Source organism: Halichoeres trimaculatus, unplaced genomic scaffold (genome assembly GCF_033239565.1).
Source record: "Halichoeres trimaculatus isolate MK-OKI-2021-1 unplaced genomic scaffold, fHalTri1.1 fHalTri1_scaffold_21, whole genome shotgun sequence".
NCBI lineage: Eukaryota > Metazoa > Chordata > Actinopteri > Labriformes > Labridae > Halichoeres > Halichoeres trimaculatus.
Genome location: NW_027437199.1, coordinates 3,508,170 through 3,534,727, shown reverse-complemented (window position 1 = coordinate 3,534,727; position 26,558 = coordinate 3,508,170). Strand labels below are relative to the sequence as shown.

At 41.3% G+C, this 26,558-nt stretch overlaps 1 protein-coding gene across 1 annotated transcript in view; it reads right to left on the bottom strand.

The window, feature by feature from the left end:
- ntn4 (netrin 4) overlaps positions 1 to 26,189 on the bottom strand; it is a 38,565-nt gene extending 12,376 nt beyond the window's left edge. The window contains exons 1-5 of the mRNA XM_074697662.1: positions 25,759 to 26,189; positions 21,708 to 22,258; positions 12,877 to 13,155; positions 3,963 to 4,089; positions 3,650 to 3,835 (exon numbers count right to left, since the gene is read on the bottom strand). Coding sequence (XP_074553763.1) covers positions 3,650 to 3,835; positions 3,963 to 4,089; positions 12,877 to 13,155; positions 21,708 to 22,258; positions 25,759 to 25,804 — 1,189 coding nt within the window. The 5' untranslated portion in view covers positions 25,805 to 26,189. The remainder of the gene's footprint in view (positions 1 to 3,649; positions 3,836 to 3,962; positions 4,090 to 12,876; positions 13,156 to 21,707; positions 22,259 to 25,758) is intronic.
- Positions 26,190 to 26,558: the final 369 nt, after the last annotated feature.

The following is a 26,558-nucleotide window of genomic DNA, read 5'->3' as shown; positions in this document are numbered from 1 at the left end:
CTGTCTATCTGATGCTTTTAAATTTGTGTTCACCTGCCTTTTCAGTTACATTATGAGCATTGTTGCTAGGTGCCGCCCTGTTGGCTATGGCTGCCTTTTGCAGCAGCTCTCTCTTCTTTGTCTGTTTCTTGTAATTTTTTCATCTCTCTTTCGTCATTTTTGTATTTGGAGTGGATCATTTATTAGCTGTGGACACCAAACTTTTTGTGTCTTCAGTGATATTTTTACTATTTTTTCTCCTGTGTGTGTCTGGAGATCCTACATGTAACCATGGCTGCATTGTTTTTATATGAAATCAGCTGTTAGCAGCCTGTAGCATGTCAATGCTAACTGGTGCAAGGCCGGATGTTTCCCACAAGGTGAGGAGAAGGAGGTGAGGACGACGTGCGGGTTCTCAGGTGTGAGCTAAGAAGTAACGACATGGACCTGTCCTTCCATCCATCGTTATTGGGAACGTAAGATCTATCTCCAATAAGATGGACAAGCTAGCACATAAGACACATTTCCTGCTTTATTCTGTTATTTCATGGGTTTAAGTGCTTTGTGGACATTTATTCGAGACTATTCTTTTATTTGTGTTTCCCCCTGAGCTAAAGCAGCTAACGCTATCATCATTTTTCATAAAAGCTACATAAACTGAGCATTGTTGACAGTGAGACTCTAACATCGGGATGTTTGTGCTCAGTCTGGAGCAGTTTACATTCTTGTAATCACGTTAGAGTCCAGCGTACCTGCAGGACGGAGCTCAGTGGGTCACATCCGTCAGATAATCAGAGGGAGAATGTAGCCACTGCTCGTGTTTACCGATGACTATCGCGTGTTTACTTAAGACTCGTCTCATCACCGGAGGGCAGCATGCCACTCCACACACACACACACACACACACACACAGAAGACCCTCACACACGCACTCCCAATGATTACCCTGGAGCAACCGGAGCTCTGAGTCACACTCAAAATATTGCAAAACAAGCCAAAGATGGACAAGGAAGGGGCTGTGTGTTGAGATTTGAGTCAAGACGAAGGAATGCCACCATCTGATGATTAACTACGGCGTAAACCGCGGGTGGAGCGTGGGCCGTCTGCCGTCTTACACACACACAAACACACACAAAAACACACACACCCGAGCCAGGTGCCCATCAGGGATCAGTGTTATCCAACCGGCACGTCCCGGCTTGTGATCGCCGTCCTGAGCATTCCTGCAGAGAGCGCGAGCGCCGTGCCAGTGTGGTCTGTACGAGGTTAATGTTTGGATTCACACCAGCAACTCTTTCTGTCAGCGTGGCGGTGATTAATTATGATTTATGACATTTCACGGCGTGTTCGACATGTCACGTTGTGGCTTTTACTGTCAGTTAGACAAAAAAGGGAACAGAAATACTCGACGGGGAGTGAAATTCCTTTCCTCTGGCACTTTGTGGCTCTGAGGTTGTGGTTTTTATGAGTGAGGAATAAAAATAGGTCACCTGCTTTCAGATTATTTTAAAATCATACCATATTTTAATAAAAAACGCAGCAAAGATTTCAGATTTCCTCCAGAACGAAGCAGACATTATTTCTTCTTCCTGATCGAAGATATCGCCCCAAGAGCTGACGTAGTGTTTGATTTAATCACACCTGGTGTTTACACGCACCTGCAAACGTAATCAGAACAGCTGAGACGTAAACAACAGAGATGTTTTTCCTCCCTTCTCCTCCTTCCCTCCAAGTTTAGACAGACTATCGTGTGATCAGCTCCTCGTCCTGATGACCGATAGCGCTCGTCTTCTCTATCGTGGTTGCTGTCATGTTGTTGTTCTTCTTAAAGCGACAGTTTGGCTGAAGTGACTTTGCTTGGTGAAAAATCACCTGACCGCCTTCCTGAGATGCCCCAGTCTGTTCACTAAAGCTTTTCCCTCAACTTCTTCTTTTTCATAGAAGTGCATTCTGGGTAATGAAGTCCTTTTAACTAGGGATGCAAGATATATCGGTATCAATAACAGTATCGGGCGATATTTACTCATTAGCTGCCGCCATTTTCAGAGCATCTTGAACGATCTTTAAAGACCCAAATAATCTTGTTGTCTCTGACTATGTAAACACCAAAACTACCTAAGAAGAGTGGACTCTCTTTTTTATGTCTCTCTTCCTGTTTTTGATCCAAAAAACAGACAAAACGTCCTTTTTTGATCACGTCCATCCCCGGTGCTCCATCCTTTGATCCTCTCCATGGTTGTCTTTTTTTGCCGGTCTTTTTCTTTGAACCACCTCGACACATCATCTCAAATTGTTTTTGTCTTGTTACCAATATTGAGTATTGATATTGAATATTGATTGAAGTTGTTTCATAATAAAATCTCAAAGTTTTTCACTTTAACACACTTATCTCTCAATATTTCAACTTGCAATGCTGTGTTCAAGTCCAGCATGGAAAATCCCCTACTCTTCCGCTTCCTGACAGTCACAAGGATGCATTTAGGTGCCGGTACTGGTACTACAGGTGGAATTCGGTCAGTGCTTTTAAAAGTACCTAATTAAGTACCCATCTCTACTTCTCGAGATAAGACACAGAGTTTCCATGGGACACCTTTTGTTTTGACCAGTTTATAGAAAGGTTATTCCTATCCCTCTGCAGCTGTACCAAACATGGTACCGTTTGGTTTGTGCTTGTTTTTTCCTTTTAAGGTGTTTGTTTGCACCAATTTTAGCCCATTCAGTCTTTTCCAATCCATTTTTAATCAGAATGTTTTTACTCCATGTCAACAGAGCAACAGTTCCACTAATTAGCTTCTGCTTCAAACGCTCCACCATCATCCCAGTCCCAAAGAAACTCTCCATCACTAAAGACCCGTTTCCACCAAGCAGTCTGGTTCGGTTCAGTACGGTTTGTCATGGTTTGGTACAGTTAAGCCTGACCCTGTTTGCGTTTCCACAGCAAACTGTTCCCTCTCCTGGTAGGTGGCGTGTAAGCTGGATGCCAAAAGCCGCAGCTGTTAAATAATATTGTGACGCCGTAGCAGCGCGACACAGTTTACCACGCTAATAAATCCAACAAAGAAGAAAAATGCAACACAGTAAACAAAGAGGATAGATGAAGACATGCAGCATTTCGTCCTCTCTGTGATTGGCATGTAGCTCTTTGATACAAAGAACAATCAAACAGGAGAAATGCAGCCGCCGTCTCACAGGAAGTGATGATTCTTTTGACCAATCAATGGTCTGCAGTGTTGTAGCTCCATCCTCAAAGAGCGGATCGGTTCAGTCTGGCCCCCATACGAAAGGGTCCCAAAAAGTGGTACGGCTCGTCTCGATTTGGGGATCTGTCCCAGGATAAGTCAGTGGAAACGCCACAAAATGCGCGCCGTGCCGAGACGAACTGAACCAAATGACCGTAAGCCAATCGCCCTGACATCTGTAGCCATTAAGTGTTTTGAGTTGTTGGTGTTGAGGATGCATTTAACATGGGACTGCGTTACATCCTGTTTGTGGACTTCAGCTCATTCTCCACCGCAAGCTCTCCTACCTCCCTCCTGTCAGTGGATCTCCAGCTTCTGAGACCAGGGATCATCAGATCCAGCACACAGACAACCAGCACTCTCCCCATAAAAGCAGTCAGTCAGTTCGCTAGACATCATCTCCATGTGTGTGTGTGTGTGTGTTTCTTACGTTTGCAGGAGTCCAGGGCGGTCTGTGGTCTCTGGGGGTCTCTGTAAAAGCCGGCTTTACACTTCTCACACTGTCTTCCTTCAGTGTTGTGCAGACAGTCACACACGCCCCCACTGCGCTGACCGGACTCACGCCACGCCATCCAATTGAAGCGGCAGCTCTGAGCGTGCCCGTTACATTTGCACTCTGATGGAGGAAGAAGGAAGAAACACTCGTGAGACGTTTCTAACTTCCTGTTGGAGCTTCAGCTGTGTGTGTATGTGTGTGTGTGTGTGTGATGGAGAAAAGGTGCAGCTGTGTTTGTTCCACTCACTTCGACACTCGTGCGGCGCTCCTGTCAGTCCGTCAGCGGGCTGCCAGGGTCGGTCGTTGTAGAGCGGAGCGCAGTGCTCGCAGTGGTCACCTGCAGTGTTGTGTCTGCACACACACTTCCCATGAACCTGGGAGAGAAAAGGCTCATTAGGATGGAGTAAGATAAAAAAACAAGAGCAGAGACGAAGGAAAAAGAAAGATTCACACATGAGAGTGACACTAAAGTCTCTTCTTCTCCTTCATCCTTTAATTTCTCTCCATATTTCCCTCTTCACTCTCCCTCTTACTCCCTTCCCTGAAATTAGTGAATGGAGATTGATTGTTTGGCTTCATCGCTGGAAACAAGAACGGGCCTCTGCTCTGAAAAGCCTGTGTGTGTGTGTGTGTGTGTGTGTTTGTTACTGTGTGTGTATGAGAAGAGTGCAAGTATGCAGCACTGAGAGCACAATAACAATCTCCTTGTCATTCCTGGAGCTGGAATGCCATGCATGCTGGGTAATGATTGAGGAGGGGGGGGTGCAAGGCATCTGAGGAAGCTCTTTATTTGTTTGCGTTACACCGTGCGACTGTAATGTAGGACACACACACACACACACACACACACACATAATTATACAACGATTACAGAGGTAGGCACACAACATTCAATGCAAATACACATGCAAGTCCCTCTAATGCACAAACACACACACACACTCACACTCACATTCTTGTGTCTGTTTCCCACGGCTTGTCAGAAATGAAATAAAGTATAGAAACCCTGCTGTGAGAAAAACACACTCCAGGCCAAAGTATGTCATAAATATGAGGCTTGTTAAACGATTCAAAGCTCCGTTAGTGTTTGTAAATGTTCAAGTTTGAGCTCATTTTAACATTTTTTGTTTTTTCTTTAAGTCTGATTGTTTGTTTGCCGCACGTCTGTCCAGTTTCAGTCATAAAACGAAGCTTGAACAATCAACCACAACGTTTCAGGCTAAAATTGTGGCTCTAAAGCTCTACCACCTGGATGTAAACAGTCACAGATGTCGCATTGTCGAATGGTTACTTTAAAAATGTAATCCAGTACAATTACAAGTTACCTGTTAATAAATGTAATCAGTAACTTGCTCAAAGTATCACAATATTAAAGTAATGTACCAAACATGCAAAACTGCAAAAACTGAAATCTTATCAAGTGTTTTTGTCTTTTTTCAGTATAAAATGTCTTTTAAGACTAAATATGAGCCACATTCACCTGACCAGTCCAGAAAAATGTCTTATTTCAAGTTATTTAAAGACAAAAATGAGGTCTGAATCGTTTGTAACAAGTAACAAATAGATCTGCCAATGGAACAAGAGAAAAGTTACTTATATAAAGACATTATTCTAGTTTCAAGCAAAGTTTGGGGCAAATTTTCGGGCAATTTCCATCGGCAGCCTTTTTTAAACTTGTTTCAAGCAATTCAGACCTAATTTTTGTCGTTAAATAACTTGAAACAAAAATAATTCCGGACTGATAATGTGGCTCATATCAAATGTAATAAGACAATAAATAAATAAATAAATAAATAAATAAATAAATAAATAAAAATTTCAAATTATGAATTAAAACAGTTTAAAATGAAAAAAAAATGAAATAATTAAAAAAATGAAAATTAAAAAAAAAATTCAAATGTAAAAAAAAAAAAGACTAATACAAGATTTCATTTTTTTGCAGAGTGCAGACAACGACAAGAGAATATAAAAGATATGTCGCCTGCCTGGTGTATTTTTTTAGGGAAACATGAAACGATAAAATCTCCTTTTACACTCTTGACAAATCAGGTGTCCAAATACTGAATTTTGAAAACGAAAAAATAATAATAATTAAAACCATGAAGCATATTCGGGAAGTAAACCTACTGATTCCAAATTATTAAAAGGATTTGCCTACAAAAAAAGAATTGTTTACAAAGTTGACAGAAAATGTGCTTTTCAGAGCTAACTTAAAATGTAGCATACATGCTAACTGTGCATGTGTCTACTGCATTGTAAAAAGTAATCCTGCTTAATAATTAGAATGGGTACTGAATTCTGTTGAAAGTAGTGGGTACTGATTCACAAAACATCAAAAGGTACCATGTTTAGGTACCTAAACCCATCCTTGTGACTGTGAGGGAGTGGAAGAGTAGGTGATTTTCTATGCTGGACATGAACGCAGCATTATAAGGTTTTATATTGGAGAACAAATATGTTGAATTTTTTAAAAAAGAAAAAATATTTATTATTAAACAAACTGATAGTTTTCCCCACATAAACACAAAAAAGTACAGAAAATCGGCACCGTTGAGTAATGATACGGATTGCTGGGCATCGGTACCGTATCGGTTCAAATGTGAATGGTACCCAGCCCTATGAATAACACCCGTTTTTATCAAATACACCAGTAAACTGATTACATATTTTTCCTGTTCTGTAATGGATTACAGTTTCATTTTTTGTATCCGAATTACGTAACACTATTTCACTATTTCATGTAATCCATTACTCCCCAAGCCTGGTTGTATGTAAGTTTCTACTTAAACTGATATAAATGACCACTCCACCAGCACAGGTATGAAGACGTTCACCTGGGAGAAGGACTGAAGCTAGTTCTGCTAATGCGAGGCACCTGCCGACAACGCCAAAAACTCAGTTTCCACCAAGAGGTCCAGTATAGATCAGTAAAGCCTGATCCTGTTCGCGTTTCCACATCCACATCCAGGCGGCTATAGTAACACGACACAGTGTACCACGCTGATAAATCCAACGAAGAAGAAGACTAGATGACACATGCAGTGTTTAAATAGTAAGAAAAGAAGAAGAAGTGATTCATTAGAGAGCGATGAGGGGAAAAGAAGAAGAAGAAGAAGAAGAAGAAGAAGAAGAAGAAGAAGAAGAAGAAGGAGCTGGCTGGAGTCCAGGCAGCTGTTATTTCATCCTAACTCACATGTTTACCATACCGTGATACGGGACAATTAACACATGTACACAGAGACAGCTGCACACACGCTACGCTGGAGGGCAAACGTGCAACTTTGGGTCCAGAATCTAGATTCTTAGTCCAAAACTGGCAAGTTTAATAAATCATGGTGGATTTTTCCCTCAGTGGAAGAAAAAGTTTGAAAAAGAGCCGGAAAAGAAAAAAACAAACACAAACGATCATGATCGCTGCTAAAGCTCCAGTAGCTGTCCCTGGATATCATTAACTCTGTATAAAAACATGTGTTTGTGTGTGTCTTTGTGGCTAACTAGCAGACAGTGAAATCACTCTAAACCACACACACACACACACACACACACACACACACACACACACACATAAAATCCCATGTGGGGGGCACAGGAGCACAAATAAACAACAACAAAAGCCCCAAACTGCTCCTTACGTCTTTACAGAGTCTGGACGGTAATGAGTCGACTTATCAGCACACACACACACACACACTAACACACACACACACACAGGGCCACTTTCACTGCTGATTACAGCACGTACATGCACACACTCTTCGCAGACAAAACATTGCATGCTTAAGCACACACACCTTACACACAGCAGACCAAACAAACAGTGTGAGCCTGTTTTTTAGAGAAGATGGTTGTTTTTACATCTTTTGCAAGTTTTTTGCTTCTTTAACACTCTCTTCCACTTTCTTTTACACTTTTGCACGCTCCGTCGATCTCATTAAAACCCAGTTTCTCCGTCTAACTCAGCTCTTTTTTTCTTTGCATGCAGCATTTCTGCAGGACGACCGCATTAACAGAACTTAAACCAAAGTAAAGGACGTGAATACCTCTCCCTCCCCGAGCCACCGGTTATCTCTGCCCTCATCTCCCATCTTGTTCTGCTCTGCTTGTTTGGGTTTTGCCAGGTCGAAACAGAGACACAAAACAAAACTGCTGATAGGCCGAAAAAAAGACACTTATATAACTTTCAGAGTGTGTTTACCGAATGCTCCTGCATCGCTGAGCGACGCTCCGATGACCTGAGGTAATGTTATGGGGAAAGTTAAGCAGGATTTCGGATCAAGCCGGAGCTAAAGGCAGACTCTATCTCTGGGCATCATGTTCCCGACATGTCAGCGCTGAAACGATCGGGGTTTCTGCGCTGAGCCTGGCGTGCAGAGGAGGGTTTTACATCCCGGCGCTCTAAAGACTGTTTCAGAGGATTTTCTGCCCTCAGAAGAAGGAAATCCTCATGAAAACACTCGCTAGAGCTACTTGGAATTTCTTGGCACGGAAAGAGTCAGATTCAAAGATTTAAGGACTGTTTTCAATAAATCGGCTATCAGCAGCTTCGGTACAAAAACACTGTTATCAGCAAACACAACACATGAGCAGTCCTGTTCATTTATCATGCATGAAGCAGCACACATCTGTGTTTCCTGTCGGGCAGGAATATGACTTTCTCTGTGGCTGCTTTTAAGGATGCTATTCATCAGGTATCTTCAGGAGAACAAAGAAAATGACTATTTTAGATTTTTAACCTAAACCTAACCTCTTGTTTGGTGTGTTTATCATTTAATGTTAGCATGCTTTGATGATATAAAAAATATTTTCTATTCCACGCAAATAAGATATCCATTTTTGTGTCTAAAATGAGCAGTTTCAGCATTTTACCTAAATTAAAGAGAGGGTATTCTATTTTCTCATATCGTAAACATTGATGTAAATTAACAATCCTGGGTGTTTGGAAACCTCTACACGTTCATATGTTGGAAAAATCCCAGAATCTGTCTGTAAACTGATTGAAACCAACGAGAAACTAGCATTATGAGACCAGCCAATCAGAGGGAAGAGGATTTCTTTAAAGAGACAGCAGCTAAAACAAACAAAAAAATCAGACAGAGGCTGGAATAACATTTTCTAAAACACCAGAAAAAGGAAAAAAAATGGGGATTTAGTTTGAGGTTTGAATCTTGTATAGTAATCTGGGAACACCACAAGGGTAGCTCCTTGCTCAAAACTAAGGTCTTCCCAAAGCCTCGCCCCTGAAAGGCTTCTCGAGAGCTGGCCAATCAGAGACAAGGGAGGTTTCCTTAAGGAGATAGAAGCTAAAACAAAGTGTTAAAGACAGGGGCTGAATAAAGCATTTTCCAAAAACACCTGAGAAAGGAAAAATTGGGATTTATTGTGAGATGTAAATCTTGGACAGTAATCTGGGAACACCAAAAGGGTAGCATACCCCTCTTTAAGTAGTGGTTCAGCTCCCCCCTAGACACAACACGCCACTGATAGGATATGACCCTTCATTAAATTCAGTATATGTGATTCTTGTAGCCTCAAATTGACACAGATGTTAAAAAACTAAGGTCTTTCTCAAGCCTCCCCAAACAGGCCACCAGAAAGCTGGCCAATCAGAGGGAAGGGGGTTTTCTTAAAGAGACAGCAGCTAATACAGAAAAAATTCAGACAGAGGCTGGAACAAGCATTTTCTAAAACACCAGAAGCAAAAAAAAGTTGGGATTTTGTTTGAGATTTAAATCTTGTAAAGTAATCTGGGGGCACCAGAGGGACAGCATACCCCTCTTTAAGTACTGAAACAGCTCCTACTAGATGTAACACATGACAAATAGGATATGAACCATCATTAAATTCAGAATATATTATCCCTGTAGTCTCAAATTGAGACTGATGCTAAAAAACCGAGGTCTTCCCAAAGCCTCGTCCCTGACAGGCCCTTAAAGAGCTGGCTATTCAGAGGGAAGGGGGGTTTTCCTTAAAGAGACAGCAGCTAAAACAAAACTTGTCAGACAGAGGTTGATTAAAGCATTTTCTAAGACACCAGAAAAAGAAAAAAAAGGAGACTTAGTTTGAGATTTAAATCTTGTAAATTAAATTGTGGGCACCGGAGGGACAGTATACCCCTCTTTAAGTATGGGTACAGCTCCCATTAGACGTAACACGCCACAAATAGGATATGAACCTTCATGGAATTAATAATATGTAATTCCTTTGGTCTTAAATTGACAATGATGCTAAAAAACTAAGGTCTTCCCAAAGCCTCACTCCCAACAAGCCTTTAAAGAGCTGGCCAATCAGAGGAAAGGGGGTTTTCCATAAAGAGACAGCAGCTGAAACAAAGCGTTTAAGACAGGGGCCAGGTAGAGAGAATTGGGATTTTTTTTTTCTTTAGCTATGAATCATGTGGAGATACTATGGGGGCACAAAAGGGACAGAATTAAGACAACAAAAAAAGTCACAATACCCCTCTTTAAAGAGCCAAATAACGTCAAACCGGACTTTCAAAGCACATAATGGTGAAAACCGGGACCACTCTACTCTTCTGGACGTTATAAGGGATCTAAATCAGAAACGTGTAGGGCTTATTTAGACACATAATCATGTTGTTTTTCTACCCATCCAAATATTTACTCCACTATCAGTCAGTCTTTACGGCCGTCCTGTTGTTTATCAGCGTACATCTCTCTGCTTATATAAGCCCTCCTTGTTGACTCTCACTCTCTTCACTGATTGCAGCCGAGCTGATACTCGGCTTCAAAGTCATCCAGCGTTTGGCGTTTGAGATGGCTGAGATAGGAGCTGAAACACTCGCCCGTTGATCTCCAGGAAACTCAGAGTCACACTTTCATCACACACACATCAGCGCCATCATTAACGCTCGGTCGGATGGATCCGTATCTCCATCTCTGGGGTTGTTATGAAGCAGAAACAGCAGCTGTTTATCTGAGAGGAGAAACGCGATCCCTCCACCTCCTCCCCTCCGTCAGTCTGTTATTAAGACGACTGCCAACACGAAGTGAACAGGCCATTTAGTCCCTAAGTACACGGCCTAATCTTATATCATCTTAATTTCAAAGACGGAGTGGAAAGCTGCCCGTGGGGGGTGATTACTGCCTGATGATTATCAAAACAAGTGAAACCTGAAGAATGGGAGGAAATGCCCGCATGTCAAAACAGGAGTGGTGCATTAGTGAAACAGAATCGAGGCTGGAAACCAAATTATTTACATTGGAGAGGAGGCGATTACTGGCACGAAGCATCGATACAAAAACAGATCTCTGCTGCAGATTAAAGAGGCGAGGCCTTAAAGCCAAATTATCAAGGTTCGGATCAAAATTTGAGTGTAGATCAAGTGTAGTTCAAGTTCTCCTTGGTACTTAATTAAATCTGGTTGCAGAATGATGCGTATTTTATCAGTTACTGTGAAAATATGAACAAAAATTGTTGTAAATTTTCCAATAAAGCAATGCAAATGACAAATATTGACTTTCTTAACACTTTTTTTCCTGCAACATGACTCTTGAGCTACGTCAGACTAGCGTTAGCATCCATCTTTGGCTCTTTTGGTTTGGCCTGTAGAGGTCCATCTTAAGGGACAGCAAAGCCACAGGTCTCTGGCTTCGTTACTTTAAGGTTGCATGAGGAAAACTGCGAGGCCGCAGCTCCATTTAACGTCTATAATGCTCTAAATCTCTACTACCTGGGTGTAAACAGTCACAGATATCGTGTTGTATATCATGTCAGTGTGTTGATCCAGGAAAAGGAGATGAAGTCGTTGGTATGCTGAAGGCTGCTGGAGCTAGCTCTGCTAACATTCCTGAATTTCCCTTTGGGATAAATAAAGTATTTTTCATTTCATTTCAATTTATTAGTCACCTGCCAACCTTGCCAAAATATCTAATGTGATCTTGAGTTTTTTGTAGGGATGTCCTGATCCTGATCCCTAGTATCAGATTGGGTCAGTTTTGGCTTTTTTTTTAAGTATCGGTGATTGGGAATTCTAGCCAATCCTCTCAACTCAACCCGCCAAAATTGCTGCTGAACGCCAGTGCATCAGTAAAACCGACATTACAACCACATAACAGCAATAAAATCGGCTTTACAGCACCCTACGGTAACTCTACAGGGACAAACGTCTCAAAGGGCGAAGAACAAATAAACCGTTGTGTCATGCACTGACGTCAAGTGAGGATGTTTGACCTGTGTTTCTGCTGAGCCTCGCAGCACACTGATTGATCCCTCACCATGGATGGTTCAGGTCAGTTAAAGTTATAATTCAGTTTGTAGCAAAATAAATATTTCCATGACAGAAGGAAAAACATGAGATAGTCCCGTTGGTGTCTAATAAGTACCTTCGAGTTGCGTTCAGGGCAGCCTCTGATTTTAGCGTGCTGTATTACATGCTAAAAGTTGTCCACCATTCATGGTAAGAAGCGTAGATTTTTTATTTTCAGTTAAATTTCGCGAGCAAACTGGTCATTTTCTGCAAATGTTCTGAGAAGACATGAAATTCAAAGCGATGTTAATGAAATTCTCCCGTCTTCTGCGTCATGTTCAGACATGTTTCCAGCTTCATATGTGATGCATTCAGGTACCCTCGGAAACTTGAGTACTTGACGATTACCCCAGTGTTTTCAGTTTTTGGATTGGACAAATGGCTGTAAATGCCAGTTATTTAAAAATTAGTGGTATTTTGATCCCGCCGGCAGGTTTGGGATCCAGAGGGTTTAAACTTCAAAGCTAGCTTTAACTTTACACAAAACAAAAAACTGTGCTGCTTCACTCTCTCACTTCTTCAGTAAAGTTTATCTCCAAACCAAAGTTTATAATGCAAAACTCTAAAAATTAATTTACAAGAAGAAGAGACAAGAGTTTCATTTTTGTCCCAACATGTTTAGACGATGAAATTAAGTCAGAAAAAGAGACTCTGTGATTCAATTAGCAGGTTTTCAAATTCTAAGAAGCACATTTTGGGTAAGACGTCAAAACTAAAGTGGCCTTGTGATGTGTTTTTTGACCACTAGGAGGCGTTTTGTAGAAAAATTCCGAAAAGCGAATTCTTCTTTGGTTTGTATCTCTAAAAAATACAAATATGTCGTTCATGGGAGACATGAAGGAGGAGGAAAAGATTTTAAAAACTGTTTTAAGATCTGAGTCTGAGCCCCTCTTACCACGTGGTTGGTCCGGTCTCTGATTGGCTGGTACCCCCGCGCAGGAACACACTGCTCGGCGTGCCCGTTGCAGAAGCAGCTTCCCTTCACGATCAGGTCGTAGATGGCGAAGTGTCGGGTGGGGAGCTCTTCGTGTTGGGCGGCGAGGTCTTTGGCCTGGCAGGGACACGGCTGCTGCTTCAGGAGCCGGATCCTGATGTTGGTCACTCTGAGCTGCTGCTGGCCCTCCAGGCCGAACGGGTCCAGAGACTCCCACTTTGGGAGGGTCCTGTAGATCACCTGGTGGTCACAGACAGAAGATGTTCATGTTTTTTGAGGATCTTAACGCTTGACCAGGCTCCGGTCTTTCTTTACAAACTGGAGCTGGTTTGTCAAGTTTTATGGTTTTCCTGCTCCGTGTCTTTAAATCATAGAGACGTAATAAAGCTCTTCAAAATAAAAGCAGTGACATGACTCTGTCTTTAAGATTTACAGGGTTTCAGGAGGTTTATTAAAAAGTTTGTCGCCGTCCCTGCCTCTGTGTCGGAGCTTTGTTTTGGTCGGATTTAAGCGATAAATTACGACTTTACAACCCGACATCATTGACTGCTTCTTCACGTGACCACGAGGGCACTGAGTGTCTTTAAACAAGCACCCCCAACCTCCCCCTCCCTCTGTCCCCCTCCCTGTCTGGTCCCTGGACATCCTTCAAATCGAAGATCCCTTTATGGGCTGCCATCTCCATGGTTACTGCTGCTACTGGCAACCAGCGCCGCCGCTGTTTTTGGGCAGGAAGAAGTTGGTGTCTGCCCCAGCTCTGCAGTGAAAGAAGTGTTTGCTGTGTGTTTCTTTGCACAGGGTGTGTTGTTGTCTCTGGCTGTCATTGATATCGTCCGATGAGTAGTGTGTGTTTATGTGTGTTTTCTTTGGCCCGAGCTTTGAGATGCAAGCAAAGACCCCATGCGGCGCCCTCATTGGCTGGATGACTGGCCCAGAGTGTGATGGGAGGAGCACTATTAATTTCCCTGTTGTTGGAAAAGGTCTCGGGGTCACGGCATTGTGGTCCACAATTAAGAGAACACGACAAATAGAGGAGCAGGGGCGCCGGTCCGCGGGAGAGCACAGAGAGCAGGGCCAGACAAAGACGGGGATGGAGATGCAGCTTCACATAACTCAGGGACGGACAAAAGGCCCGCGACAGCTCAGTGATACCACAGCAACTCCAGCAGATACACACATCCTCACTGGCATGCACACAAACAGCAGTGTGGCAGATTCCACAGAGTCCATCTCTGAGCTTTTACAACACAATAACACACAGAAGTTTCCCTCAGGACGCAAGTCAGGATAATATCTTAAAGCTAATATTAAAGTTATACGCTGATGATACCTTGGTTTATACTCGACTTAACGGGGATCTAGGATTTACTTTTAAAACTTTTTCATTCTTAAACAAATCAAGACAAAACTTTTCACAGAAAACACCTACAGTTTAAAGAGTAACCCCGTTATCTAGCGACTTTCACTCGTTACAACAACTGAGTCCTGCAGAAAGCATCCTGGATTTTTCGTCTATACAATAATTGAATAGGGTCGTAAAAACATTGTTTTTAGCTGCTGTTACTACTACATCAATGAATGAAGCATTAAGGTGAAAGTCACAAGTTAACAGGGTCACTTTTTAGACTAAAACACCACTTGACAAGTGTTTCCTTGTCCCAGCAGAGCAGTGAAGGTGTTTACAGGAAGTGACTTCATGAGCAACACTCTCCTGTCGTATTTTACGAAAGCTTTAAGTTCACGAATTGTGACGTGTCTCAGAAATGTTCGAGCAAATGGAAACCATTGATTGATTCATTTTCTATCGCTTACACTGCAAAAAAATGAAATTTAATCAAGTTGTTTTGTCTTATCTAAAATAAAGAAAAATGTCTTTTTAAACTTAATGTGAGCCACATTCACCTGAGCAGTCCAGAAAAATGTCTTATTTCAAGTTATCTAAAGACAAAAATGAGGTATGAATTGCTTGTAACATGCGAAATAAATCTGCTAATGTAAGAAGAGAAAAGTTACGTGTATTAGGACATTCTATTTTTTTTTACTTGTTACAGTAATTCATACTTCATTTTTGTCTTTAAACAACTTGAAACAAGACATTTTTCTGGACTGCCTAGTTGAATGTGGCTCATATCAAGTGTAACAAGACAGTTTTACTTGAAATAAGACAAAAACATTTGATAAGATTTCAGTTTTTTGCAGTTTACCCATAGACTGTATAAAACATGGACGTAGTCTCCCCGACGTCACCCGTCTGTTTCTGAAACTAAAAAACGAAGCAGATCGGCTATCGCGGCCATATTGGTAGTGGCAAGGGCTTCGCGTACAGCTATAGGGCGCCTTTCGGTCACGTGACCCTGAGCTGTGCCTCTGATTAGGTAAGCTTGCGATCTTAATATCCTCCTGACGGCCGAGTTAGAAAAAAATTCACCCCCCGTACAGTGGGAGCTGGTAGTGAAATTAGCGACTCAGACAGGAGACGTTTTTTGAACCAGGCTGTAAATAGGTTAATTTCTGCTTTGAAAACGACTTTTTTTGGCTTGGTGTGTTTGTGACTTCCTGTACTTCCAGAGCCAGCCTCAAGAGGACACTGGAGAAACAGCAGATTTTAGCACTTCTGCATTGTCAAACAACCATTCACACACTCACACCTACAGGTAATAAAAAATCACTAATTAACCAGATGACTGTGTTTTTGGATCCAGTCACATGCCAGCAAGTGAGGTTGCTGCAAAAACTGCTCCCCCTGGTGGCTGGCTGCAGTATAGGTCAAAAAATCCATCACCCCAGTCATTCCAGATGGGCTGTGGTCAAACTTTAAAAAATTAATACACCTGGTAGAAATGTTTCTCACGTCTGATTGTTGTGGTGATTTGAAGATATCATTTGGCTGCTTTGTATTCAAGTCCTCTTTTTTCTGAAAAGTATTATCTTCATTAGTTATAAGAGGTTGAAAATGAGGTTTTACATCACATTTAACGATGATTGACAGCTCCGTAACACAGAGCACAGACTTAATTTGCATTAAACTGATTAGATTATTTAAAATCACCTCTCATTCTTTGCAAAAACCAACGTCTTTGGACCAAACTGGAATTTATGGAACACAGAATTTCCAGACAAACTCCAGGAGGAGTTTACAGGAGGATGACTGCTTTTATTTATTGATGCATTGCTTTAATTTTCCCTGCTGAGTCTGCACAAAGTGAAACAAACAACCTGAAGGTCTGAGAGTGAAACCAGCGCCTGGATTAAACATTACAGGTGATCTTATGGCGGTCGATGCATGCACTTTGTTGACTCGTTGATTCTTCCTGCAGGTCGGTATCACCTTCTAACTTTCCAGGATTCTTCCTCCACCTGTTGTTAAACTTTCCACCAAGTTTCATTAAAATCTGCAGAGAAATTCTCCCAGAGACGACAAAAGCGTCCTCCGGTGTGGACACAACGCAGACATCCGTTTTCAGACACGCTGGTGGAAAAAGATGCACGGATGTTGGAAGTGTTTTATGTGGAAGGGAAAGGCATCCATCAGGTCTGCTGAGTCTCAAGGACACACACACTCACACACACTCACACACACATGAGGTGTTTTGGTAAGAAACGCTGGCTTTCAACATTTTTACTGACTTTAACCTCCACAGGGGATCTTTCAACGTGATCGAATCCACAGGAAACGGGACGATACAGTGCAGAACGGAAAACATCTGCTTTTTAAAACTCTCTGCAGCTACTGTACGTGGAGTTTAAGGAGTTTAACTTCATGCAAAAGCTCAAAGGAGTGAAGTTTTTTACTTTGCATGCAGAGATTTAAGCCACATTGTGACCCAGGTCTCTGGTTTCTGGAGGTGTTGGGTTTACTGTGTCCACTTGAGCCTGCAAAATAAAAGTAAGTCTGGCTTTAACAGGCGTAATTCCATCAAAGCACTGTGGGCTGTAATCTGGTAAACAGGCACAATGGGCATTGATAGAAGGAGGGAGACGGGAGGGAAACAGAGCGGGTGAGGGGGTGAGGCAGGCGGGGGGGCGTGAGGGGGCGAGGGGAGGGCGGCGTCTAGCCAACAGTACCAACATCCATCAGAGCAACGGCACTTCCTTCCCAGCAGACAGACGGAGAGCGGACTGTATGTGTTTATCTGAGAGAGAGAGAGAGTGTGTGTGTGTGTGTGTGTGTGTGTGTGTGTGTGTGTGTGTGTGTGTGTGTGTGTGTGTGTGTGTGTGTGTGTGTGCAGGCCTCTCTTCCCTAAGGAGGTCAGTCTCTACAACAAACACTCACATTCTTCCAGCCCGGCTGACCTCATAAATAAGACAAGGAGCCCAGCGTGCTCCACACACACTCTTTCTCTCACACACACAAACAGACACACACACTCACACGCCACCTTCTCCACACATTACAGGTGAACATGAAAAAGCTTTCAGCACAAGAGATGACATGCTCCCCGGCAGAAAGCTGAGACTACCAGCTTCCTGAAATCGCTCGCAGCTACAGAACAACTCCCAGAAACCTTTGCTGCAATCTGATAACCTGAGCCAACACGTGCACGCAGGAGGACTTTAAAGACGAGTTGTTTACGTCCTATTCACTCACAAACTGTTGATGCAGGTTCACTTTAGAGCTCACTCTGAAACAGGCTGCAGAAACAGACGGTGTTGACGGCTTCCTCTCTGGATTAAATTACCTAAGAAGTCCTAATAAATAACAGATCAAGGTGAAAAACAACCATTTAAAGCAAAATGGCGTAAGATTTTAATGAAATGTTTTCCTATTTCATCCTTAAGCTGTCTGCTTCACTCAACAAAAAGAGGATTCTTGCAAATATGGACTCCATATCTATCTATTTCTGAAACGCTGCTGTTGATTCAACACTTGCAAGTATTGTACTAGACTAATTTTGGACTTGGTTTAACAAGAAAAAATGAAAAATGAGGAATGACTCTATGAATTGTATCTCCTTTTATATTTGTATGCTTTATTTTGTTAACAGTAGACCAATGTTGTGCTGAGTTTTTTGTGTATTTTGTTGTTGTTTATAAAAAAAAAGGAAAAAGAAAAAAATGTGTCTTTGAACGAAAAAGTCGTAACTCAAGGAAAAAACTTTGAAAAGCTTGTTTTGCAAAATATATTTGAACAGTTAATGCAGAAAATCTTATTTCCTGATTCATTTCTGATTCATTCCTTGTTACGAAACTTTGTTCAACTGCATCATCCAGATCAAATAACTAAATTGAAAATACAAACACAACCACACAGGATTGGTCAAGATCAAGCAGCATCCTGCAGAATTTCTAAGATCTGCAGTTCATCAAGCGTCCACTTGAGGCTGGCTCCAGAAGTAGCAGAAACCACATACACACCAAGCCAAAAAAAAAAAAAAAAAGTTTTCACAGCAGAATTAAACATATTTACAGCCTGATAAAAATATATATTTAGTTGGAATCGCAAACAACACACAGTACAGGGGGTGAATTTTTATTTTAACTCAGCGGTTAAACAGATATTAGGAGTGCAAGTCATTTTTTTTTGTTAGCTAAGTGTCTTTTTTTTCTTCACTGTACTTTGTTAAAACTTCAAAGATTGGATCTTTTTGTCTAATTGAGATGAGTCTTTGTTTTTGTACTCAGTACATTACTGAAGAATATGAATTATTAACATTTCTTATGTTTTTCTTAAATAAGTAATTCATTATACGCATAATTTTACATTTCTTTGGTAATAAATGAACGTAGGCAATAAAAGAAAAAATAAATATAATAAAATTGTATAAATTTGTCCAGAAAATAAATCTATAAATTTATTTATTTTTATTTAACTTATAAAATTTTAATTAAATATTAAATAAATTAAAATAAATGAAAATTTTAAAAGTTAAATAAAAAAATTAAATTAAAAATTAAATAAATTAAAATAACCGACTGTTTTTGCAAGTCGAGCCAAAAGAGTCGGTTCTCTTCAAACAGCCAGATTTCCCATCACAAATCCACAGGTTTAAGAGTAACTTATGCTGCCATCCAGACAGTTACTCTTTCAGGGAGACAGAACATACAAACTACATGGGTATATGTAGTATATTAGTAAAGTCATGTAAATAATGAACATTTCTTATAGTTTTCTTAAATAAGTTATTCATTTTACACATAATTTTACAAAACAAAAAAAAAAGATTTAAATAAATTTATTTAAAAAAATCATTTATGAATCGAAATTTACATTTTTATTAATTTAATTTATAAAATTTAAATTAATGATTTAATTTATTAAAATAACCGACTCTTTTTAGCAAGTCAAGCCAAAAGAGTCAGTTCTCTTGAAAGAGCTGGATTTCCCATCACTAAACTACAGGTTTAAGACCAACGTATGCTGCGATCCAGACAGTTACTCTTTCAGGAAGACAGAACATACAAACCACATGGATTACAACAGCATGGCTCGGAAGTAGCAGAGTCCAGCGGCTAAACTGACTCCAAACACTTTCAACTCCAGAGACTGGTTTCCTGGGTCCAAAAATGAGAAGGTGACACATGATTGGTAAACAAATCTCTGCATCAGCTGTTTGAAATGTCTTTTCACTATTCTCCATCAAATGAAGTTTTTAAATGATGAACAAACCGTTAAACTCTGTTTGTGTTAACATTTTACACAGCAGCCACAGTAAACATGCAGTTTTATTTAGAGAGTCAAACTCCTACACCTGTAAAACAAACCTAAACATACAGCCCAGCCCAGCTCAGTGCTGTCGTCACTCTCCAGCGGCTGCAGACCGTTCAGCTGTCAGTTCAGATGACACACAACCACAACAAAAAACCACAAAGGAGCACAAACGGTGTGAACAGCTGATCCGCAGCAGCTGTTCTGTCAAAGCGCCGCTTGACCTCTGTTAACCTCTGGGTCAGGAGTCAACAGGGCGAGAGGGCAGAGGTCGCGCTGCGAGCACAGGTGGCTGAGACGCTCAGAGATCCATGTGTGAACAGAAAGAGGCAGAAACACGTCGATGTGTTCGACTCTTCTCATGCGAAAGAAAATGAAAGGATTTACCCGTTCGTTCTCACACACGCACAAGCTCATGAACTCATCCAGAGCACAGCGGGAGGAGCTGGACAGAGATTTACCATCCCGCAGGAGGAGAAGTCCAAAACATGTGTGAGGGATACTGGAAAGAGTCCATCAAAGAGGGGCGTCAACACACGTTACACACGAGAGCTCTGCAGGGCGTCCGCAGCAGCGCGGTGCTCGGCGTGCGCCTGCACACACATCTGCAGAGCAGCTCCTGACACACACGGCTTCAATTAAACATCAAGGGACTTCAGGAAGCCCTCTCGTGCTACGGCCAGAGCACGCCCATTAAACACTCACTCATGCACGCACACACACTCACTCACACACTCACTCACACACAGCATTCCCCACCTGGCTGCTTTTACTCTGTGCTCACAGCGTTGTATGACTTTAGCATGTTCCACCAAGAGTCCTGAGGAGGAGAGCCTCAGTCTGACATACAGTCTACCTGCCGTACCTGGTGTGTGCGTTATGACATCACAAGCAGTGAAGAAAGAGCTTCACAGGAAGCTTTCTGTAAACCCCTCCAGGGTTTCTCTGCAGGTGTGTTTCTGCGCCCCTCACACCTGCGTTAACCTGCTTCCTGACGTCTTCACACCAAAAGGATTATTAGGAAATCAACCGGATGCAGATACCATCTTACAAAGAATTTTCTGGCGAGTTATTGGGAATTTCTGAGCGGAAACAAAATGATTTATGTCTCAGTTCAGGAACTTACTGCGTGCACTTCGACCTTTGACCTCAAACTTAAGTTTTTATCAACAAACAAGTGTTTATGTACCACAAATTACTTAATATTTCTCTTTTAACACTTCTTTCTCACTCAGTTTTTCTGAATCAGTGAAGCTAAAAACCTCTGAAGTTGAAAAGTGGAACTAAAACCTGCAGTACCTGAAGTGTCCACTAGAGGCTGACCCCAAAAGTGAAGGAAACCACATAGGAGTCCATTAGAAGGTGTACATTTCTACACCTGAATTAAACCTGATTAAAACAAGGTATAAAATTTGTTTCTCTTTTAATTTGCAACAACTCAAAGAAGTTTTTCTTTTCTTTTTTTTTTTATAAAGAAGCCATTTTGCTTATATGGACGCTAGGAATTGGGGGTGTGGCTTATTTGATTGACAGGTAAGCAGATCGTAGCTTCTTATCATGCAACTAAGTAACAACCATGTTTTGTACAGTCTTTTAAATCATCTCTTAGCTTAAATTAACTGACTTTTTTTCAGCCACTAGGGGGGGCTACAATAAGATGCATGATTTTAATGAAGATATTAAAATGCATCAGCTTAAACTTATGTTCACAATGGCACAAAATGGGGTTAAAAAGCTAGAAAAAGGTGGTCAAAAAGCCAAAAACAGAAAAAATATAGTCCATATATTTGTTTTTGTTTAGATTTCTTTCTTTCTTTGTTTCCTTTTTATAATGAATAATTGTGCAAGTGGTTTTGGTTGCTACTAGGGTTCACATGACCCGCATTTTCTGCAGGCACTTGTATTTTTAAGTCTCTCTTTAACTTTGTTTTTGGTCTCCACCAGCTCCTTAAACCAAAATCCAGCCTTAGATGAATGCTAATCTGTATCTGTATCTGTAAAAGTTATATATAGTGACAGTAGGTTAAAAAAATGTTACGTTCAGACCCAGTTTTCACATAAAACAATAAAAAGATAAAAAATATTCAGTCTTAAAGACATCAGGTGCTTCTGCTTGGTGTCAAAGATAAAGGACAGCTCTCCTCACCTCTCCGCGGTTGCAGGGGTAAGCCCCCGAGTATTTGGACGTACAGGTAGAACCATCCCGCCCTGCTCCTGTCGTTCCCTCCTCCAGCCCGAAGGTGGCGCTACAGTTACTGGCAAAGTACTGCAGCATCTTCCACGTCCTCCCAAAGTCCTGCGACCTCTCCAGTGTCATGGCGGCAGGCCTCGGCGATTTAAACACCAGGATGAGATGTGTGAAGTAAAACTCCGCCTCCAGGTCCAGCTGCACCGTCTCAGACTCCACCCCCTCCGCCGACTGCCACCAGGTGTTGGGGTGCCGGAAGGAGGAGTCCGACATGGCGCCGGCCAGGTGGGACAGGTGAGGCAGGCCGGCGTTGCATTTGGCGCACTTGGCGGCGTCACAGGCCAGGTTGACGTTGGGGTCGGAGTAGGAGCAGTAGAGCTCGGTGCCGTTGTTGCCGCAGACGGTCTGCGTGAGGACACGGCGGCCCAGAGCCAGGTTACCCATGCGGGGGTTGCAGGCGCGGCTCTCGCAGCGAGGCGCCACGCCTGCTCGAAACACCTCGGACAGACCTGGACGGAGAGAAACCAGAGCTCAGACATGTGCTCCACGAATGTGGCCTCAGGTGACGTAACAGCTCCAGAGGGAGAACAAGAGAAAGCAGCAAGGCGTTGTGCTGAGGTTAAAGGGACAGTTCACCTACTTCAAAAGCTGTCTTCACCTTTAGCTTTAGACTCTTTGTTCATTTATTAAGCAGAAATAAAACCCGGCATCAACCTATCACTAAGTAGTGTCCTGATGACACACCTCTAGACTTGTTATGGTTTGATTAAAAAATAAAAAAAAATCCCAAAACAGAAATTTGTTGGACTTACAGTAAAACATCTGCCACTTTCTACATTTAAAAAAGCAGAATAATGAAAACTACATCATGTCAGCTCTTTCTGTTATTAAGGGAAGACAGAGGGAAAAACCAAACAAGATATGTCCATTTTTGAAAAGTTGGCCTTTGAAATTTAAAGCTCCAGTTATACATTTTTTGTTTGTGTTGTGTTTGGCGCCCCCTGTGGATAAAAAGTATTTCTTATCTCTTGTCAAACTACATGTATAAGTCAAATTTTAAGCATTAAAAATTCATCCTCCCTCAATGTGAATCCTTATAGTGGGAAATTAAAATAAAATAAAATGAATTAGACCTATTCTGAAGCTTTTCACTCACTTTCCTGACGCCTACCCCCCTGCCAGCAGTGCTTTTGCAACCTTAAAACAGCTAGATTGAACAATTTCTTCTCAAAACAATGATTTTATTTGCTTTTGCAGCTCAGACAAAAAGCATCAATATGAATTGAATGTGTTTGATGACCCAGCGAAAAATTTTCACAGGAGCTTTAACGCCATGAAATCTTATTAAATTTTTATTTTTGTCCAAAAGGGCAGAGAAAATCAGACAAAAGGAAAAACAATACAAGATACATGGATTTTTTTTAAGTTGGTCTTTTGAAATTAAAGCTCCTAGTAAAAGTTACTTGTTTGAGTTGTGTTTGGCGCCCCCTGTGGACAAAAGCATTTCTTATCTCTTGTCAAACTACATGCAAAAGTCACATTTTTAAGCATTGAAAAACCATTCTCCCACTGTTTGAATCTTTTTGGAGGAAATTTTAAAAAAGTAAACAAATAAGATTGATTCCAGAGCTTTTACATCCACTTTACCTGACGCCGACCCCCTGCCAGCAGCGCTTTTTAACCCCAAAAACAGATAGTTTGAATTATTTTTTTTAATTATATTTTTTCAGCTCAGGGAAAAAGCTGCAATATAAACTTAATTCTGTTTCATGACTCAGCAAAAAATTTTCACAGGAGCTTTAATGCGATTAAATCTTATTTATTTCAAAATTTTAAAAAGGGCAGAGAAAATCAGACAAAAGGAAAAACAAAACAAGATATGTAGATTTTTCAAAGCTGACATTTAAAAATTAAAGCTACTGTTGTGATTTTTTTTGTTTGACTTATGTTGAGTTTGGCGCCCCCTGTGGACAAAAAAACCACTTGTCTCTTGTCAAACTACATTCAAAAGTCACATTTTTAAGCATTAAAAATTTGTTCTCCCTCAGTGTGAATCTTTTTGGAGGGAAATCTAAAAAAATAAATGACCAAGACTGTTTCTAAAGCTTTTACATTTTCTATACTTGACGCCTACCCCCTCCAGCAGTGCTTTAGCACCCTTTAAAAAGCTAGATAGAAACATTTTTTTCCACACAATAAGTTCATTTACTTTTGTAGCTCAAAAAAAGCATCAATATAAACTTGAATGTGTTCCATGACACATTAAACAATTTCGACAGGAGCTTTAATGTGGTAAAGTATTATTTAATTTTTAATTTTGTCCATAAGGGCAGAGAAAATCAGACAAAAGGAAAAACAAAACAAGATTTGTTGATTTTTCAAAGTCAGCCTTTCAAAATTAAAGCTTCTATTGTGAATGTTTCCTTTGTGTTTTGTTTGGCGCCCCCTGTGGATGAAAAAAAAGCACTTATCTCTTGCCAAACTACATGCATAATTCACATTTTTAAGCATTAAAAATTAATTCTCCTTCAATGTGAATCTTTCTGGATGGAAATTTAAAAAATAAACAAATAAGACTGATTCTAGAGCTTTTACATCCACCTTACCTGACGCCTACCCCCTGCAAGCAGTGCTTTTGCACCCTAAAAACAGCTAGAATTAACTATTTTTTCTCACTATGATGATTTCATTTATTTGAGCAGCTCAGACAAAAAGCATTAACATAAACTTAAGTCTGTTTCATGACCCGCCAAAAAATTTCATAGGAGCTTTAACGCCATGAAATCTTCTATCCACATACTTTTAGTCAACATGATTTATCTTTCATTCAGAGAAGTGATGGCTGATACAGTGACTGTTTCTCTGGTAAGACGTCCATAAAAGAGGGCGAGAAAGATGATTCAGATTCCCAGAAGGATCGATATTAAAGGCCACACCTGAAAATAAAGATGATATGAGAAATCTGTCTCCACCGTGTCTGATAATTCACCCATAAACACGTCCACCTCTGACCCTCAGAGGTCAACACTCGTTATAATCAGGTTTGGACTCACTGTTAAAGCGAACAGGCTGACCTGGATCTCAGTAACAGAAACAGAGAAAGTGTGAGAATGAGTGGGCAAAGTGTGACTCAGTGTGTGTGTGTGTGTGTGTGTGTGTGTGTACACAAGTCAAGTGGTTTACCTCGATCGGAAATGTTATGCAAAAGGGATAATAGAGGCATTGTGCACCTGCCTGCTGCAGACTGCAGCCAGCGCGGACTCTAACACAGATAAAGTTTGGCAGCTCCAGGAGGATGAGCGGCATTCAGACGCCTCCCAGACGCTTTGGGAGCAAAGAGAGAAAAAAAAAACACCTCACCCTGAGGGCCACAGTGTCATCTTCCAGCCAGGATTTATTATCCCAACCCTGAAACTTTGTCTTTGTGTGTTTCATATCAAAACACGGCACTGATGCGATCGTGTTACACCCTGAGAGGATGAATTAATGAACTTTTAAACTGAGGAACCTTTTCTGGATCTGGGATGAATTGCATAACTGTCTGTAGGTGGAGAGGTCACAGGAGGAAACAGAATATTAAACAATGTATTGATTGAAATTAGTCTGAGTTAGCAGGAATGATGTTTTTGGAGTTTCCTGAGTGGTTAAATTTAGAAGAAGTTAACTCAAAAATGAAAACAAAGCTCATCACAACTTTCAGGTTTCCCATTCAAAACCTCTATTGAAATATGTGCAAGTTTGAATCAATGGGTCTCATGCATGTGTGCTGCTATTCTTAGTATCCCTGAGGGTAATACAGAAGCTGGAGAGTCAGAATCCTGCGTAAAATTCTGTTTAACCCTCAAACTTTGACATATTTGAGGGTAAATGTGTTGGAAACTTCTTTAAAAGACGCTCCAAAGTGGAGCTTAAATTGACGAAAACTTAAATGGGATTCTGTATTGGTGCACTTTCCCAGAAGCAGCAAGTGCACACTGATGCTGAAGTGTCAAAACTCAAACTCACTAACCTGTATCTGACAGCAGGGCCAGGCTGATCACAAAGAAAACCAACATGTCTCCCCGTGGCAGGAGCTTTAATCCAAAACACGCAGAACTTCAGAGTCACTCAGACATCAAGTGTGCGGAGATTTTATCAAAGAAGCAGACAAGTGCGCAGGTTCAGATCCGGTGTGGACTTTCTCTTCCACTCAGCTGCGATCCAAAGAGGCGATGAAGAAGAAACAACATGATCCCGGACGGTGCGTAAAGTCCCGCGGAGAGAGCAGAAACCGAGCGTAAAAGTAGCGCGGTGCGTCGTCGTCGTGTGTTGCAGCTCCGGGACCCGCAGCGTGTTTCATTTCCCCGCAGTGTGAGCCTCTGCTGCCGCCCGCTCCGCTCCGCACATCTCTGAGTGAGCGCCGGAGAGGAGGTGTAGTGACAGCAGCGGCGGCAGCTCGGCTCCGCCTCTCCTCCGCATTTTTCTGCGGCTTAAAGGAACATTTACAGTTTCAACACAACCTGCAGCTCACACCAGGGGGCTCCAGCATGAGGGGCCGGGGCCTCCTGGCGGCCTGAGGGGCCACTTTCACACAACGCTGGACCTTAATCCTGTTACTTTTATTCATACATCACCATTTTTTTTTTTACCAATAAAATGATGTTTACAGTGATTTAAATGAAATAGAGTAGATAAAAAAATAAAATAAAATAAAAGGGTTAAAAAAAATAAAATAAAATAAAATAAAAGGGTTTAAAAAAATAATAATATAAAAATTAAAGCTCCTGTGCGCGACTTTGTTGTGTTGATTTTGGCGCCTCCTCTGGACAA